The sequence below is a fragment of the Myotis lucifugus genome, unplaced genomic scaffold (genome assembly GCF_000147115.1).
Source record: "Myotis lucifugus unplaced genomic scaffold, Myoluc2.0 scaffold_853, whole genome shotgun sequence".
Taxonomy (NCBI): Eukaryota; Metazoa; Chordata; class Mammalia; order Chiroptera; family Vespertilionidae; genus Myotis; species Myotis lucifugus.
The window spans coordinates 145,558-160,172 of record NW_005871901.1 but is presented as its reverse complement, the minus strand read 5'-3'; the positions used below and the strand labels follow the sequence as shown (position 1 = coordinate 160,172).

The 14,615-nt window shown below is 59.1% G+C and overlaps 1 protein-coding gene across 6 annotated transcripts; it reads left to right on the top strand.

The window, feature by feature from the left end:
• Positions 1–210: 210 nt before the first annotated feature.
• On the top strand, positions 211–13,583 carry POGK (pogo transposable element derived with KRAB domain). 6 transcript variants are annotated; one of them, XM_014448535.2, is made up of 6 exons: positions 211–450; positions 1,833–1,966; positions 6,522–6,648; positions 7,246–7,344; positions 8,621–10,093; positions 11,880–13,583. In XM_014448535.2, exons 2-5 carry the CDS (start codon positions 1,835–1,837, stop codon positions 10,078–10,080), a joined length of 1,818 nt encoding a protein of 605 aa, XP_014304021.1. In that variant the 5' UTR covers positions 211–450; positions 1,833–1,834; the 3' UTR covers positions 10,081–10,093; positions 11,880–13,583. The 6 variants fall into 6 exon arrangements, with proteins under 6 accessions (XP_014304021.1, XP_023603138.1, XP_023603136.1 ...); XM_023747370.1 differs by lacking the exon at positions 211–450 and adding an exon at positions 547–612; XM_023747368.1 differs by lacking the exons at positions 211–450; positions 11,880–13,583 and adding exons at positions 629–921; positions 11,572–11,873.
• The last annotated feature ends 1,032 nt before the right edge of the window (positions 13,584–14,615 follow it).

Below are 14,615 nucleotides of genomic sequence, written 5' to 3'. Positions count from 1 at the left end.
CACACACACACGCCCCCTGCAGCCTAGCCGGTCTGCTCTGCACAACGCCTTCCTTGAAGCAGAAGAGAGTGCCCGGTGCGAACCACTGGTGAGTGCCCCGGAGCACAGGGGCGCGTGCACCGGCTGTTCCTGCCGCCTCCACCGGAGGTCGCGCGCAGCGCACAGGAGGCCGAGTGCATTGGGGCGGGAGGAACGCGCGAGGCGCCGGAAGCCACGGGAGGAGGGTGGGCGCGGGCGCGTCCCCGGGCGCCCGGCCGCTGACATCAGCGCGCTCCGCCCCCGCCTCCCAACACCCTCAACTCGCGCCGGACCCTCCCTCTCCCACCACGTGTCCCCGCGCTCCCTCCCGAGGGGCCGCGCGCTCGGGCCCGGAGAGACGGCCGGGATGGCGCAGTGACAGCCGGGCCCGAGCTCTCGGCGTCCCCCTGCGCCCTGGCGGTCGGCCCGGCGGTGAGTGCGCGCGGCGGCGGGGAGCGCGCGGGCGGGGCGGGGGCCGGGGCGGGATCCTCCCGGGCCGGGGGCCGGGGCGCGGGGCGGGGGCCGGGCTGCAGCTGCACCGGCGCCGCCTTTGTTGCGGGCTGGCGGGAGGCGATCGGCGCCGGCGCTCGGCAGGTGCGCGGGGCCGGACCAGGCCGGGCCTCCCGGGGCGCGGAGACGGGAACTGGGACAAGATGGCTGGAGAGACCCGAGCGGCCCCGGCGCAGGCGGCGCCCAGGCCGCGGGCACCCCGCCTCCCACCCCCGACCCGCTGCCCAGGAGCCGGCGGGGAGGCCGCAGCCAAGTTGGGGGCCCCGCTTCAGGATCTGAAGCCTGTTCCGCGTACCCCAGACCCTTCTCGGCTGCATTCGCCCGTCCTTTAAGGAAATATGGAAGAAGCCGACTCTGAACTCGGGAGCGATGTTTTCCCCGGCCACCCGGAAGGTTTCGGCCCCCAAGATGCGCCCTCGCTGCCCACCTGGGACTGCCCGCCCCAGAGGGCAGGAGCGCGGCCCTTTGTACCGCCTCCGAGCTCCCCTAAGAGGGCACTTGTGCCGGCGACAGCGAGGCAGCTCCGCGGGGCTGGGCCCCAGCAGATTGTGCACCTTGCTGGCTCCCCGGCGTCGCCCCTCAGTGTCACGGCTCCAGAGAGTGCTTTCTGAGCCTGCTCGGGGCAGAACCTCTGAATCTGGAAAATCCACATGATGGCGATTCTGAGCCAAACAACCTCCTGCTGCCCGACTGGCCTGTAGGAACGGCCGGTGGAGCAAGTGCCCTGTCGCCTTCAGAACCCCCTCTGATAGGAAGCGACACCCCTGGGCTGAGAACACGTTTGGGTGGCGCCCTGAGCTCTGCTCTCTTCCCCGAATGGAATGAATGTTTACCCATCGGCGGGCTCTGCCCTTGGGTCCCTACAGAACCCGGCTGGTCTCCACAGAGAGCTTTTTAATTGTTTATTGATGGAGTTTAGAGTGGGAGCGGAAGGGAGAGAGAAAGAGAAACATTGATTTGTTGTTCCACTTACTTACGCATTAATTGGTTGATTCTTGTATGTGTCCTGACCTGGGATTGAACCTGCAACCTTGGCCAGTGGGAAGGTGCTCTAACCAACTGAGCTACCCAGCCAGGGCCCACAGAGCTTTTTAAATGTTTGAAGGCAGCCACCTATGCTCTCTGCTTGCAGCCCCTCCTTCCAGCCTCCTGATGCCCCTCTTCCTCCCCAGGCCTGACTGTTCCCTTCCTTCCAGGCCAGCAGAGCTTGGGGCTAAGAGGTTGTGTAGGCAGAGCTGCCTGCCCCCCCACCCCACCCCCCATTCAGGCCATGCCTGGTTTTTCTGAACGAGTCTTGCTTGCAGACATGGAGTCCACAGCCATCCCTCTGAATCTGACCCTGAAAGTGGAGGAAAGCGAAGAACAGATTCAGAGCCCGGAACTGGAGGATGGCTCCACCGACATGCAGAAGGTCCGCATCTGCTCCGAGGGCGCGTGGGTAAGTCAGGGTTCGGGGGCCACACGGCTGTGCGAAGCCTCCTCCTGGAGCGGACAGAGGAAGGAAAAACAGCCCTGCCCAGCCCAGGTGTTCGCATTCCCGAGAAAACAGTGCTGTGGCTTTAAAAGGTGCGGTGGAAACGGAGCGGGTTACCTGCGCAGGCCCTTCTGTCCAGGAGGCCAAGGCCCAGGCTCTCTGCACCCCTGGGTCCCCGCACCCTGCTCAGTGCCAGCACGTTGTGGACACCCTGTTTGCTGACCTGTGTTACAGGAAAGAATGCTCTGACAGTCGCTACCATGGAAGGAAGGGTCATCCCGGGCTACTGAGAAAGGGGTCACAGTGTAGTCATAGAAGTGGACACGACCTGGCTCACACCAAATACAGTAAAGAGGAGTGGGGGTTACAGCGTGGAGGGTCCGTGGATGAAAAGCATTTAGGACCAGGGCTTCTAGCTGAAAGCAGGTCAGGGTGATCGGATATCAGAGTGTGGGGGTTTTTCTAAACTGAGCTGGGCAGGCTGGGGCAGGAGGGGGCCTCACAGGGAAGGAGAGAGGCGGTGTCCCCTGCGGCTGGTTGAAGGGAACCACTTTCAGCGAGACTTGGGGTCACGGAGCTGATGGGAAGACTGCACCCCCATGGCCTGGATGCAGGGACCGGGGCTCGGCAGCTGGGGATGGGGTGCATATCCAAACAGAACAGTGGAGAGAACTTGGTAAACTTGTAAAAATGTCAGTGTAAGAAGAGGAGTTATATTAGGAACAATTATTCACAGGACTTACTGGACTTCCTGGCAGTTGCGTGTGGATGGTAAACATTTTAAATGAGCAACCAGCTGACATTCCTGTTCTCTGCTTCGTTTGCCTTGCTGTCAACATTATCAGTATCATCACATCCTTTGTTTCCAGTGAGATCTGTAGTCAGAGACTCACAGCGCTGCCTGTCACCCGGCGCCCCGCCCACCTGAGGGAACTGGGGTGCAGGGAGGTTGTCCTTTGCCCCAAGGATACACATGGACACTGATTGTTCTTAAAACGCCTCCTGAGCTAGACCCTTACAAGCGATGCATTTTGCATATCTCAACTATATAAAGTAAAGAGACAATGTACCGCCAGGCTCTGGTCTAGCTGTGGAGGTCGCGGTGCCCCTGTCTCTTCTGGGTTCTCTGCCCACCTGTTCTCCTCCCGGCCTGACCCTGCAGCTGAGACCAGGCGCAAGACCTCCAGGCCGTGGGAGCCCTGGGCTTTGAGGCGAAGTGAGCCCACCCGCATCCAGGGGGTGGAGGGCCTTGGAGACAGGTGCAGTGGAAGTGGGTGTCTGAGTGTCGGACAGAGACATGTCCAAGGTGAAGGCCACGCTCCCCTGGGAAAGGAGGACGTCAGTCGGGAGCACAGGTGCTGGAGCTATTGACACAGGCCTCCAGGCTCACGGAGTCGCTGGTCTCGCAAGGCAGACAAGGAAGCAAACGACAGTACAGCATTTGGGGTGCAGCAGTGGAGGTCAGCTCCTGGGGGCCTCACACTCGGGCTGGACAACTTAAGAGGCTTCCTGCAGAAGGCAGCCTGGGCCTGGGCCCGGGCTTGCTCAGTGGGCTCCCCTCCTGGGGAATTTGGCTAAATCTGGAGACGTCTTTGGGCATCGTGACTCGGGGAGGGGGCGCAAGGTCTTGCTGGCATCTTCTGGGCAGAGGCTGGCACGCTGCTGAACGTCTTCAGGGCACAGCACGGCCCCCGACGGAGAATGGTCTGGGCAGCACTGTCGGCCCTGCTGAGGTTGGAAACCCTGCCCGAGGGCATTCAACCCGGGGAGGGAGAGAATCCCTTTCTCTGTGGAGAGTGTGAGGGTGATCAGTGGAAACCTTGCAGACATAGCACCGTGCTGGATGCTGGAATAATGCTCCGTAGGAGAACCGGGTGGAAATGCAGCGTCGAGGAGAGAAAAGGAGACGGACTGTGAACCCAGCCTTCGTCACCAGTGGATCCCTCCAAGGGGAGCGAGGGGCTTGTGTTCCCGGCGCGGAGGCTGGATCAGAAGCTGGGGCAGGAGAGCTGTGGGCAGAGCTGGGAGCAGGTCCCGGAGCCAGAACTGAGAGCGCGTGGGGATGAGGAGTGGGAAGTGGGCCAGGCCCGGGCCAGAAGGACTGGTGTGCTGGCGGAGTTGGAGCCCTCTCCTTGGTGGCGCTGGGGGACAAGGCTTGGAGCATCTTTTCTGGGGAAGCCGGAGGCCCCTTCAGCCACCGGGCGCGGCCGGAGCGCGGAGAAAGCACAGGCTTTGGGTCAGACTTCCCTCCGTGACTCCGGGCGTGTTACTTAACAGCCCTGTTCCTCCCCCGCGAAAGCAGGATGCTGACCCCCATGTCGGTGTGTCATGTGAGGGATTCAGTGAGATAATGTACAAAAGCAGGACTGCCCTCTGCTCCGAGATCCACACCGCCTTCCCTGGGGCCGGGCGGTGTGTGTGGGCGCAGCAGGCACTGACCCTGGAGATAAGCCCCGGAGGACAGCCTGCGGGGCAGCAGGGAGGGTCTGAGTGGAGGGAGGAGGGCAGGGCTGAGCGCCCCTCCCTGGAGACCAGGAGGGGCATCGGGGTGACCTCGGGCTGCTGACCCCGGAGTCTTGCCTGGCCGCCCTGTTTGCTTCTGTTGTGCTGGGCCAGAGAGAAGGGCTCTGTGGAGGAGGGAGGCGCCCGCCAGGGCCTGGTGCAGCCCTGCCCGGTGCCCCGGGGCGGCTGTGAGGGACGCCTGAGCCTCGGGCTGTGCCTCTGCAGCATCATGTGGGCTTGTTGGAAGCTGCTCTGTGGCTCGGACATAAGAACCAAGAGATGAGCCCGCGCCAGCCCCCAGCCGCCCTCCCAGCTCAGGCGCCGGATGTTTGCACTGGGCCCAGGGCGCGCGGCCTTCTACGAATCGATTGCGCCTGGGAGGTGACAGGACAGGCAGCCCTGCATCCGTTTATCAGCAAAGGGAAGGGACTATAAATAGGGATGGCCAGGACCTGGCATTTCCTCGGGGACAGGCCACAGAGCCTGGTGGGAAGCTGGGAAGTGGGAGGTGAGAGGAGGGTGGGCAGCTGGGACCAGCGCTGGGTCCTCCTGGTTTTCACACGTGGGGTTTGGTCCGCTCACTCCGAAGTCTAGGTCCGGTGTTGTGTCAGGTAAAATCATTTGCAACTATTCCAAGTGGAGCAAGAGAAGGGAAATCTGGAGAGTATTTGCTTAAACCTTTTATTCAGAAGGATGTTTAAGTGATCAGGGGAACAAAGCGGGAGGCGCCAGGCTCTGCCCTCCGAGGGCTTGTGTTCTAGTGGGAGAAGCAGACGCGGGAGCCAGGGGCGCGGCGTGATAAGTGCCACTGCGGATGGGGCCCAGGGCAGGGACGTGGAGGTGGGCACCCAGCCAGGTCCCAGGAACGGGACGTCTAAGCTGAGTCCTGGATGGAGGGTGGGTATTGGCCAGGCCAGGAATGGGGGACCTGGGAGGCCGGGGGAGAACCCTGTGTGGGGGGTTGGCAGGGCGGAGATGAGTTGCTGGGGGACAGCTGAGCATGGAGGCAGGGGAGGGGGAGGCCTGGGCACCGAGGGGCCACTCGGCTGGAGCCTGGAAGTCAGACTGCTCGGTCCCATTTACTGGCCGTGTGGCTTTGGACCGAAACGAGTCCTCTTTGAACCCGCTTCCTCCTTGCTTATTTGAAGTGGTGGTGGTGGTGGTGTGTGTGTGGGGGGGCAGTGAGTTAGTCCTAGGCTTCCCCTGGGAGTGCTCCCTGCGTGTCGCGAACGTGTTCCAGTGTTGGGAACAGCTTTGAAAGCAGTAGTCAGGGTAGCCAGCCTGAAGGAGGCGGTCCAGTGACTCCTTACCACTGAATGTGGTGATCTTGGGGCAGGGTTCTGAGGGACGGAAAGAAAAAGCGGAGTAAAAATGAAAGCAAATGGCTGAATAAGCGAGCGGGGTTGGTGTGGGTGGCTTGGCCACCTTAGCTGCCCGGCGTCCCCTCCCGGCAGGGGACGTCAGGGGGCAGCCCTCGTCCTTAGGGCTCCGAGCGGGGTCCCGTTTGCTCTGGTGTCTCATTACCACCCAGGCTGTCATTGGCCCTCTCTCCTGCCCGTGCACCTGGGAAAAGCCGCCCTTCTGTCACTGGCTGCTTTGGGTTCAGAGTCCAGCACTAGGGCCAGTGGGAAATGGAGACCAGTGTCCGGAAACCACTGAGGTCCAGACAGCAGTGACCCATCAAACTCACCCAGACCAGCCCCCGCTGAGGGTCTGTGACCAAGGGGAGGGGGTGCGGGCGGGGCGGGGGCGACGCTCTCAGGGTGTCCCTGGCGTGCGGAGGGTCTCCCACCGGGGGTTGGGGACTGGGGGCTTCTCCGGGAGGTCTGCTCTCCTTGTCTGCGAGCCGACGGGGATGGTAACCACTCGGGTGCGGGCACCTGTGCTCGGGTCCTATTTTGCCTCTAGCGGCCTGTGTGCGGGCAGACAGCTGCTCCCCCTGGGGAGGCCCCCCCGGAGGATGGCCTGTGAGTGACCTGCGTGCCTGCTAGCCGCTGAGAGGCCTGCTCTGCCCCAGGTGCCGGCCCTGTTTGATGAGGTGGCCATCTACTTTTCCGACGAGGAGTGGGAAGTTCTGACGGAGTCCCAGAAGGCCCTGTACCGGGAGGTCATGAGGATGAACTACGAGACGGTGCTGTCGCTGGGTAACAAACGTCGTGTGTCCCTTTGCCTCCCGAAGCGCTGAGCCCAGAGAGCGTTTCCACGTCTCCTGGGTGGTGGGACCAGCACCCCCTCTCCGAACTTAGCCTGTCCCCTCAACACCTGTGCCTTTAATTTCCCGTGTTCGATTCAGGCAGGGATATAAATATTGTGTCATTCTACCCAGTAACTTGTGCTGGTCTCAGAACCTCATCCAACCCAGGTGTTCGTGTCAGAAAAACAGAACCTCAGAGGTGTCGCAGGGTCTGGGCCTGAGCATCACCTGCTCCTCGGCTCACTGTCACTCCTGCAGCCTCAGAAGCTGGGGACATGCCCACAGCATCCCGGCTCCCTCCCAGCGCTGACAGTCAGGGAACCAGGCTGCAGCCACCGGAGGGACGCCGGGCTTGCTGGGCCAGGCCTCGTTAGCAGAGACCCAGGAATTTCCTTGGACAGGCCCATTCCCATCCCCTCTCTCTCCCCGTGTCCCGAGCCCTTTTCCCTGTTTTTCATAAACGTCCATAGTGAGGAGGGGGTGGGGTGAGTGTGATAAAGGACTGATGTGGACGGTGCTCCGAGCCTCGGTTACTTCCTCTGGACAGAGTTCCCGTTCCCGAAGCCAGACATGATCTCTCGGCTGGATGGGGAGGAGGAGCCTCAGAATGCGGACCGATGGCCGCTCCCAGGAGGAAGCGTGGCAGGTACCGTGATCCAGCCGACCCGCACCCATCCCGCGGGAGCATGGGAAGTGGGGTCTTCAGTTTCCGTGTTTGTTCTGTGGCAGCGGTTCTCAACCTGTGGGTCGCAACCCCTTTGGGAGTCAAACGACCCTTTCAAGGGGTCGCCTAAATACATCCTGCATATCAGATATTTACATTATGATTCATAACAGTAGCAAAATTACAGTTATGAAGTAGCAACGAAAATAATTTTATGGTTGGGGGTCACCACAACATGAGGAACTGTATTAAAGGGCCGCGGCATTAGGAAGGTTGAGAACCACTGTTCGATGGGGTGCGTGAGAGTGAGGCAGGGGTGCAAGGCAGAGAGATGATGGGCTTTGGAGTTGGAAAATCTCCCAGTGCTGTGTGGCCTTAGGCAACTTCATTGCGCTCTCTGAGCCTCCATGCTCCTGTCTGCTGTGGTAAGAGTCTCAGTGCGCCACCGTGTGGACAGATGAAGCAAACTGAAGTTTGAGTGGCATTGAGACCAGTGCACATCCGGGGGCCTGCAGCCACCTCAGGGTGCCCTGTACCCCTCTGGCGATGGGGGAAGACATGCGACAGGCACGCGCCCAGAGTCACTCGCCCTGGCTCCTTGTCCACTTCACCCTGATGGACAAGCAGCACCGGGCGTAGCACACGCTTGAGCAAACAGGTCTAAGAAGCACACGGTCTTTCATCACGAAACATGGCAGCAGGGTGGTTTTACTTGCCTTCTCTCCGTAAGTCGGAGTTAAAAGGCCATATTGCATTGATTCTAAGACATCTCCGCCCCCGGCACTTGAACGTCTCTGAAATTGAGAGTGCCTCTTACAGTGATGATGCCTCTTGCAACTGATGACATCTTAGTTTGGGTGAGATATGGCAGTTTCCCCGAATCGTATTCAGTTTTCTGACGCCCTCCACATATAAACACACAGGGAACCGGTTCCAGCTGGTGCACGAGAACCACTCACTGCCCGAGAAGCCCAGCCCTGCTGAGTGCGGCTCAGCCATGGAAGGCCACACCCTTCGGTGGTCTGGCAGTGCGGGCTGTATTGACTTCACACCCAAATGGGAGTCATTTTGACCCAAACGTGGCCCCAGATTACGACTCAGGCTCGGTCCCTGTGCTCAGCTCAGCCCTGCCCCTCTAGCTCAGCTCCCTTGACACACTTGACTTCCACTCTTGGCATTTCCACCAACAAAATCAGGAACCGGGTGGACATCATTGTGCTCACTGCTCTTACCTTCGCCCCTTCCTGTTTGTCTCCAGAAAATGAAGAGGCTGACGTCAAGCCCCCAGACTGGGCCGGCCCGATGCACACGGTGTCCCCGTTCCCCCCGCCACAGCCCCTGGACGGCTTTGGCCTCCGCCTGCCTCGGGACTTCCCCGAGCTGCCCGAGTGGAGCGAGGGGTACCCCTTCTACATGGCCATGGGCTTCCCGGGGTACGACCTCTCGGCTGACGACCTGGCCGCCAAGTTCCAGTTCAGCCGGGGCATGCGCCGCAGTTACGACGCCGGGTTCAAGTTGATGGTGGTGGAGTTCGCCGAGAGCACCAACAACTGCCAGGCGGCCAAGCAGTTTGGCGTGCTGGAAAAGAACGTGCGAGACTGGCGCAAGGTCAAGCCGCAGCTGCAGAACGCCCACGCCATGCGGCGGGCGTTCCGAGGCCCCAAGAACGGGCGCTTTGCCCTGGTGGACCAGCGCGTGGCCGAGTATGTCCGGTACATGCAGGCCAAAGGGGACCCGATCACCCGGGAGGCCATGCAACTGAAAGCTCTCGAGATCGCCCAGGAGATGAACATTCCAGAGAAAGGGTTCAAGGCCAGCTTGGGCTGGTGTCGCAGGATGATGCGCAGGTACGACCTGTCCCTGAGGCACAAGGTGCCCGTGCCCCAGCAGCTGCCCGAAGACCTGACGGAGAAGCTCGTCACCTACCAGCGCAGCGTCCTGGCGCTGCGCCGGGCGCACGACTACCAGGTGGCTCAGATGGGAAATGCAGACGAGACGCCCATCTGTCTGGAGGTGCCCTCCAGGGTGACCGTGGACAACCAGGGCGAAAAGCCCGTCTTGGTGAAGACGCCAGGCAGGGAGAAGCTGAAGATCACGGCGATGCTGGGGGTCCTGGCCGACGGCAGGAAGCTGCCTCCCTACATCATCCTGCGGGGCACGTACATCCCCCCCGGGAAGTTCCCCAGCGGGATGGAGATCCGCTGCCACCGCTACGGCTGGATGACGGAGGACTTGATGCAGGACTGGCTGGAGGTGGTGTGGCGGCGGCGGACGGGCGCCGTGCCCAAGCAGCGAGGGATGCTGATCCTGAACGGCTTCCGGGGCCACGCCACCGACTCGGTGAAGAGCTGCATGGAGCGCATGAACACCGACATGGTCATCATCCCGGGCGGCCTGACCTCGCAGCTGCAGGTGCTGGACGTGGTGGTCTACAAGCCGCTCAACGACAGCGTGCGGGCCCAGTACTCCAACTGGCTTCTGGCGGGGAACCTGGCCCTAAGCCCCACCGGCAACGCCAAGAAGCCGCCCCTCGGCCTCTTCCTGGAGTGGGTCATGGTCGCGTGGAACAGCATCTCCAGCGAAGCCATCGTGCAAGGGTTCCGCAAGTGCCACATCTCCAGCAGCCTGGAGGACGAAGACGACGTCCTGTGGGAGATCGAGGGCGAGCTGCCAGGCGGAGGGGAGCTGCCCGCCGAGAGCAGGACAGAGAGCAACTGACCGCACGGCTCAGGTAACCCAGTGACCTGTTTGTGTCCACAGGTAGCCTGTCTCGCCGCGCTTTCCCCCTTTTCAAGACCCTAGAGCCCACGTGCAGTGCTGGGGTGCAGGCCACCAGCGTCGTCTCCTTCGTGTGAAACTCCGGTCGCTGGGCTTCCTGTGTCCTTAGTTCTGTGGCTGGACCCGAGCCCTTGCATGTAATCATGTACCGAGGGCTGGTCAGCTGCGGACAGCACCTCAGCTCTGATGCTGGCTGTGGGGCTGAGCAGCATGGTCTGACCGCGGGTTAAGGAAGTTTTGTCTGAAAAGCCCACTTCTTGTTTCCTTGCTGGCCAGGAGGTCCGGGACGTGGGACAGCACCGAGTTGCCTTCAGCCCCGTCCTCGGCCTCGGGTCTGTCCCGGGGCGTCTGTGGGACCCCCTGGGAGGTGGGAGTAGTCACCTGTGCTTGCTTCTCACAAGTTTGCCAACATCTTCCTCTTCATAACGACTTTCATGTGGGGAGTGGGGGGACAGTTAATTTCTCGTAGTTCTCAGCTGTCTGAAGGAAGATACTTTTAAATGGAATCTTTACATCAGGAAATGGTAATAACAAGCAGGTGCATATCTGGGACGACGGGCGGAGGGTGGGGAACAGGCCTGCGGCTCAGGCGAGTCTAGGAGAAAGGGCTCAGATGGAAGGGGGTCTGGCAGAGAGCACCAGCCCCCACCTGGAGAGAAGCGTGGACAGGAGGGGACACAGAAGAACAAGGGTTCGCTTTACCCTCTCGTTCTTGTTTCTCTGTCAGTTACTCATCCCTCCAAACACAATGCGTATTGAATATGAAGCAGCTGTTACTGGTCGGGGGACCTGGAACAGTCCTGACTAAACTTCCTTTTAAAGTGTGACGAGGTGTTTCCGTACTGTCTGCTTCCTCCTCCACATGAAATGCTAACCCAGTGGTTCTCAACCTTGGCTGCACATCAGAATCACCTGGGAGTCTTTTTTAAATCCTGATTTCTGGGCCTCACCCTCCGGAAATTCTGTTTCTTTGTTATGGGGTGAGACCACAACATTAGGAACAAAGAAACAGAATTTCCGGAGGATGAGGCCCAGAAATCAGGATTTTAAACAGATTCCCAGGTGATTCTGATGTGCAGCCAAGGTTGAGAACCACTGTGCTAACAGAAGGCTCTGTGCCCTGCGAGCTGCCAGGAGACCCGTGTCCTCCCTGCCCCTGCGACTAGTGGCGCTCTTTTGCAGGGCCCGCTGCCAGCGTGAGCTCCCTAGAACGCCAGTGCAGCCCACTTCTTTCCCCGCCATTTGGAAATCCCCAAAGGTGCCTTTTTCTCCTTTCCCCCCTCCCCACCCTGGTTCAAGCCTCCCTTTCCGCTAACCATTCACTGCCATTGCATATCGCACTGACTTACAGCGCGTGTTTATCCCTTTCTCACTTTACCTTGTTTCCTCTCCTTGTTAGGTAACATTTTTGTGCATTTTTTATGTTCTAAGCTCATTGCCACCCAAAGGACTGGGTCCGAGTTGCCAGAAGAGGGGAGGGAACAGAGCGATGCTTGTGCCTGAGGAACGTGGGTGCTGACGCGTCGCCCACCGGCCCGCTCACCTGGATGCGGGTGCTCCGTGCAGCGGCTCTTTTCTGAGTCGCCGCAGCAGTGGACGGGGATCCGGGAGACGTGTGGGCATTCCACGGCCCCTCCTCATCTATTAGCAATCTGACTAATGGAATAATTACGCTTGTTGAAAGTTACACGCTATTCAAAGTCCTCAGTTAATTCACACTTAGGTCCTCTCTTTTCCAGCAAATGGGACTGTGCTTGAAGCGGCTGGGGAGAAACCCAGGAGAGCTGGAGTGTGGACACAGGGACCGCGCCAGGCCGCGGGGCTGGGAAGGCCAGTCTGGACAGCGCCCGGCATCCCGCCCGGACACAGCCCACACCCGCGGGGTCACAGAAGTCTGGGACCCTTCGTTTCCTCAGAGACGTGATTAGGAAAGAAACTGCTTCTCCCGTTTCTTGTAGAGGTGACTCCAGTGTCCACCAGAAGGAACCCGTGGGAAATGAAAAGGCATCGCCTGGAGGAGACAGCTGTGCAGCGCCCACGGGGCTCGCCGTCGGCCACTCCACCGCGTCCTTTCTGGGGAGAAAAACCTCAAGTCGTTGTTTCTTCTGCCTTTAAAAATGCTTCCCGTGGAGCCTGCCGCCAGCAGGTCAGGACTGCGGAGAAGGCTGTGTAGAAACATGTCGTTTTTGTACTTAACACATTTCCTCTCTTAGGAAAAGGAGATACTAATGACAACAACATTCAGACACACTGGCCTGGTGCCAGCCGGTGGCTTTTCTATAGACAAACTCGGTTAGTGGGGAAGATCCAGGTTAAAGCAAACGATGCTGTTTTATTAATCTTCCCAGCCAGGTGGGCAGCTAGCTTGGGGGTTCATTATGGTTCTATTTAACGCAGGGCAGCGTTCAGGCCACAGGTCCCCTTTCTCAGGCCGCCGGCACAAGTGAGCAGAAGTTGCCTGCTGTGCTCATGGTACAAGGCTCATGGACTCCCGGCGTTTGACTTGTTCATCTTGATATTTTTATCACGAGGGTGGTGAGAGGGCGCGGGCCTTCAGCCACAGCTGTTTGAGACGAACCCTTCCCCCTGCAGGAGGTGGGAGGTCTCTGAGTCTTTACACCATAGTAGTTTGCATTCCCACCTAAGTCGAGTGTTACGGAAACATTCCTTCAACGCTATCTGCGCTACAGGAAACAGGCCAGCACCTCGCAGACAAAGCCCCTGCTAGAAATGTCATTCCACGTCAGGCCTGCGACAGGCCTCCACGTCTCCCTCCTGCACACCCTCTCATTCCTACTCGACACTGTTCTTGGCATCTTGAGCCACCTACTTCTACTCAGGTACTCATTTTCCTGTTGATGAAACACCTTTCCCCCTTTTTTAAAACCAGTGTTCCTCCCAAAGGGGAAATCTCACTTAATTTCTGGTATCAGAATAACTCTCAATATTTGAATTCCCCCATTGGCAAACTGTGCCGAATTCTTCGTCATCTCAAATGGCATCTACACCCAGCTACTTGCATTCCAGAACTTTCCATCCCCTCCAAGTCCACTTAATTTATCCTCCACCTCCCTGGTTCCCGGCACTTCCCTCGCTGCTGTTTCACTTGCGTGGGGCATGCTTATGAGACCTGATTTGGGGATCCGGCATCGGAGCCACAGTTCTCTGGCCGAGATGCGTGGAAAATGCGTTCAACTCCTGATTCATTCCGCCAATACCGCCGTCTCTACCCCATGGGCGGTGCCTTTCGGCTGCTGCTCTGGGATGCTCCTGGAGTGACGGCTCTGCTTCCACTGACAGCCTCTGCCTAACGGAGCCCAGGACAGCTGCGCTGCAGGGTGGCCGTGACCCTGAGGGACGACAGCACATGTTGAGACATAGATGTACTTACTCCTCAGTAGGTAGAAAATGGCCCACAATAAACTTTGATAGTAAAGACCGTAGGCTGTGGTGGTGTCTTTATTCCTCACCTGCTAGTATTGTGAAAAGCCACATTGCAAACAATGACTCGTCCTTTCTCACCCCTTGTACCAATAAATGTTACACCCTTGGATCGAAGGGTCTGTTCGTGGGATGGCAGTACCAGGAACGGTGTCTTTACAGAGGGAAGCAAATGTGTGGTGTTAGACTGGGGCGGGGGCTGGCATAAACAGCTTCCCCTCAAGCAGTCCTGGCTTGGGCGCTGTGAGGGATGGTACGTTACCAGAATCAGGAAGGCAGTCGTTAGGGGTGTGGGTTTTAAATATATTTTATTGATTTTTTTTTTTACAGAGAAGAAGGGAGAGGGATAGGGAGTTAGAAACATTGATGAGAAAGAAACATCGATCAATTGCCTCCTGCACACTCCCTACTGGGGATGTGCCTGCAAGCAAGGTACATGCCTTTGACCAGAATCGAACCTGGGACCCTTCAGTCTGCAGGCCAATGCTCTATCCACTGAGCCAAACCGGTCAGGGCGGGGTGTGGGTTTTAATGAGTGAAAACGTGCCAGCACGCTGACCCACAGAAACTGTGCCTTTTAGAAAGGAAAGCATGGCGAACCCTCCATGTGCCCTTTCATGAGCGTGTTTAGTAAAATCACTCCTGACAATCTACCCTGCCCATGGATTCAATGAGTAAGTAGTTGTCTCCTTTCCAAGAATAATCTAGACCATGTTTCCCTTTAAGCCATCAACCACAGCAGGCATGACCCCTAAAACCAAGCGTCCCTGTCCTGATTTTATCTCCTGGAGGCACCTCGGCTAGGGGCCCATGCCATGGGGAACAGGCCTTCACTGTAGTCAGGAGCGACCACTCAGTAACTGAAGCCCCGTCGTGGTCGCCAAGGGGATGGGCACCGTGAGGAGAGCTGTGCTTGGCTGGTCACAGCGGGGGGTGCTCAGGGTGATGGGCACGTGCTGAGCACTTCGGGCCGGGACACAGTAGGGTGGGCCCGAGTGACCCTGCAGCTAACATGATTGTGGGGGTTCCTGCAG

Bases quoted from the DNA above. Each gene is read 5' to 3' on its own strand.
- POGK (XM_006106575.3), top strand. From the start codon at position 867: ATGGAAGAAGCCGACTCTGAACTCGGGAGCGATGTTTTCCCCGGCCAC. The intron at 1,967-6,521 runs GTAAGTCAGGGT...GCTCTGCCCCAG, and splicing joins TCTGCTCCGAGGGCGCGTGG to GTGCCGGCCCTGTTTGATGA. The intron at 6,649-7,245 runs GTAACAAACGTC...TCCTCTGGACAG, and splicing joins CGAGACGGTGCTGTCGCTGG to AGTTCCCGTTCCCGAAGCCA.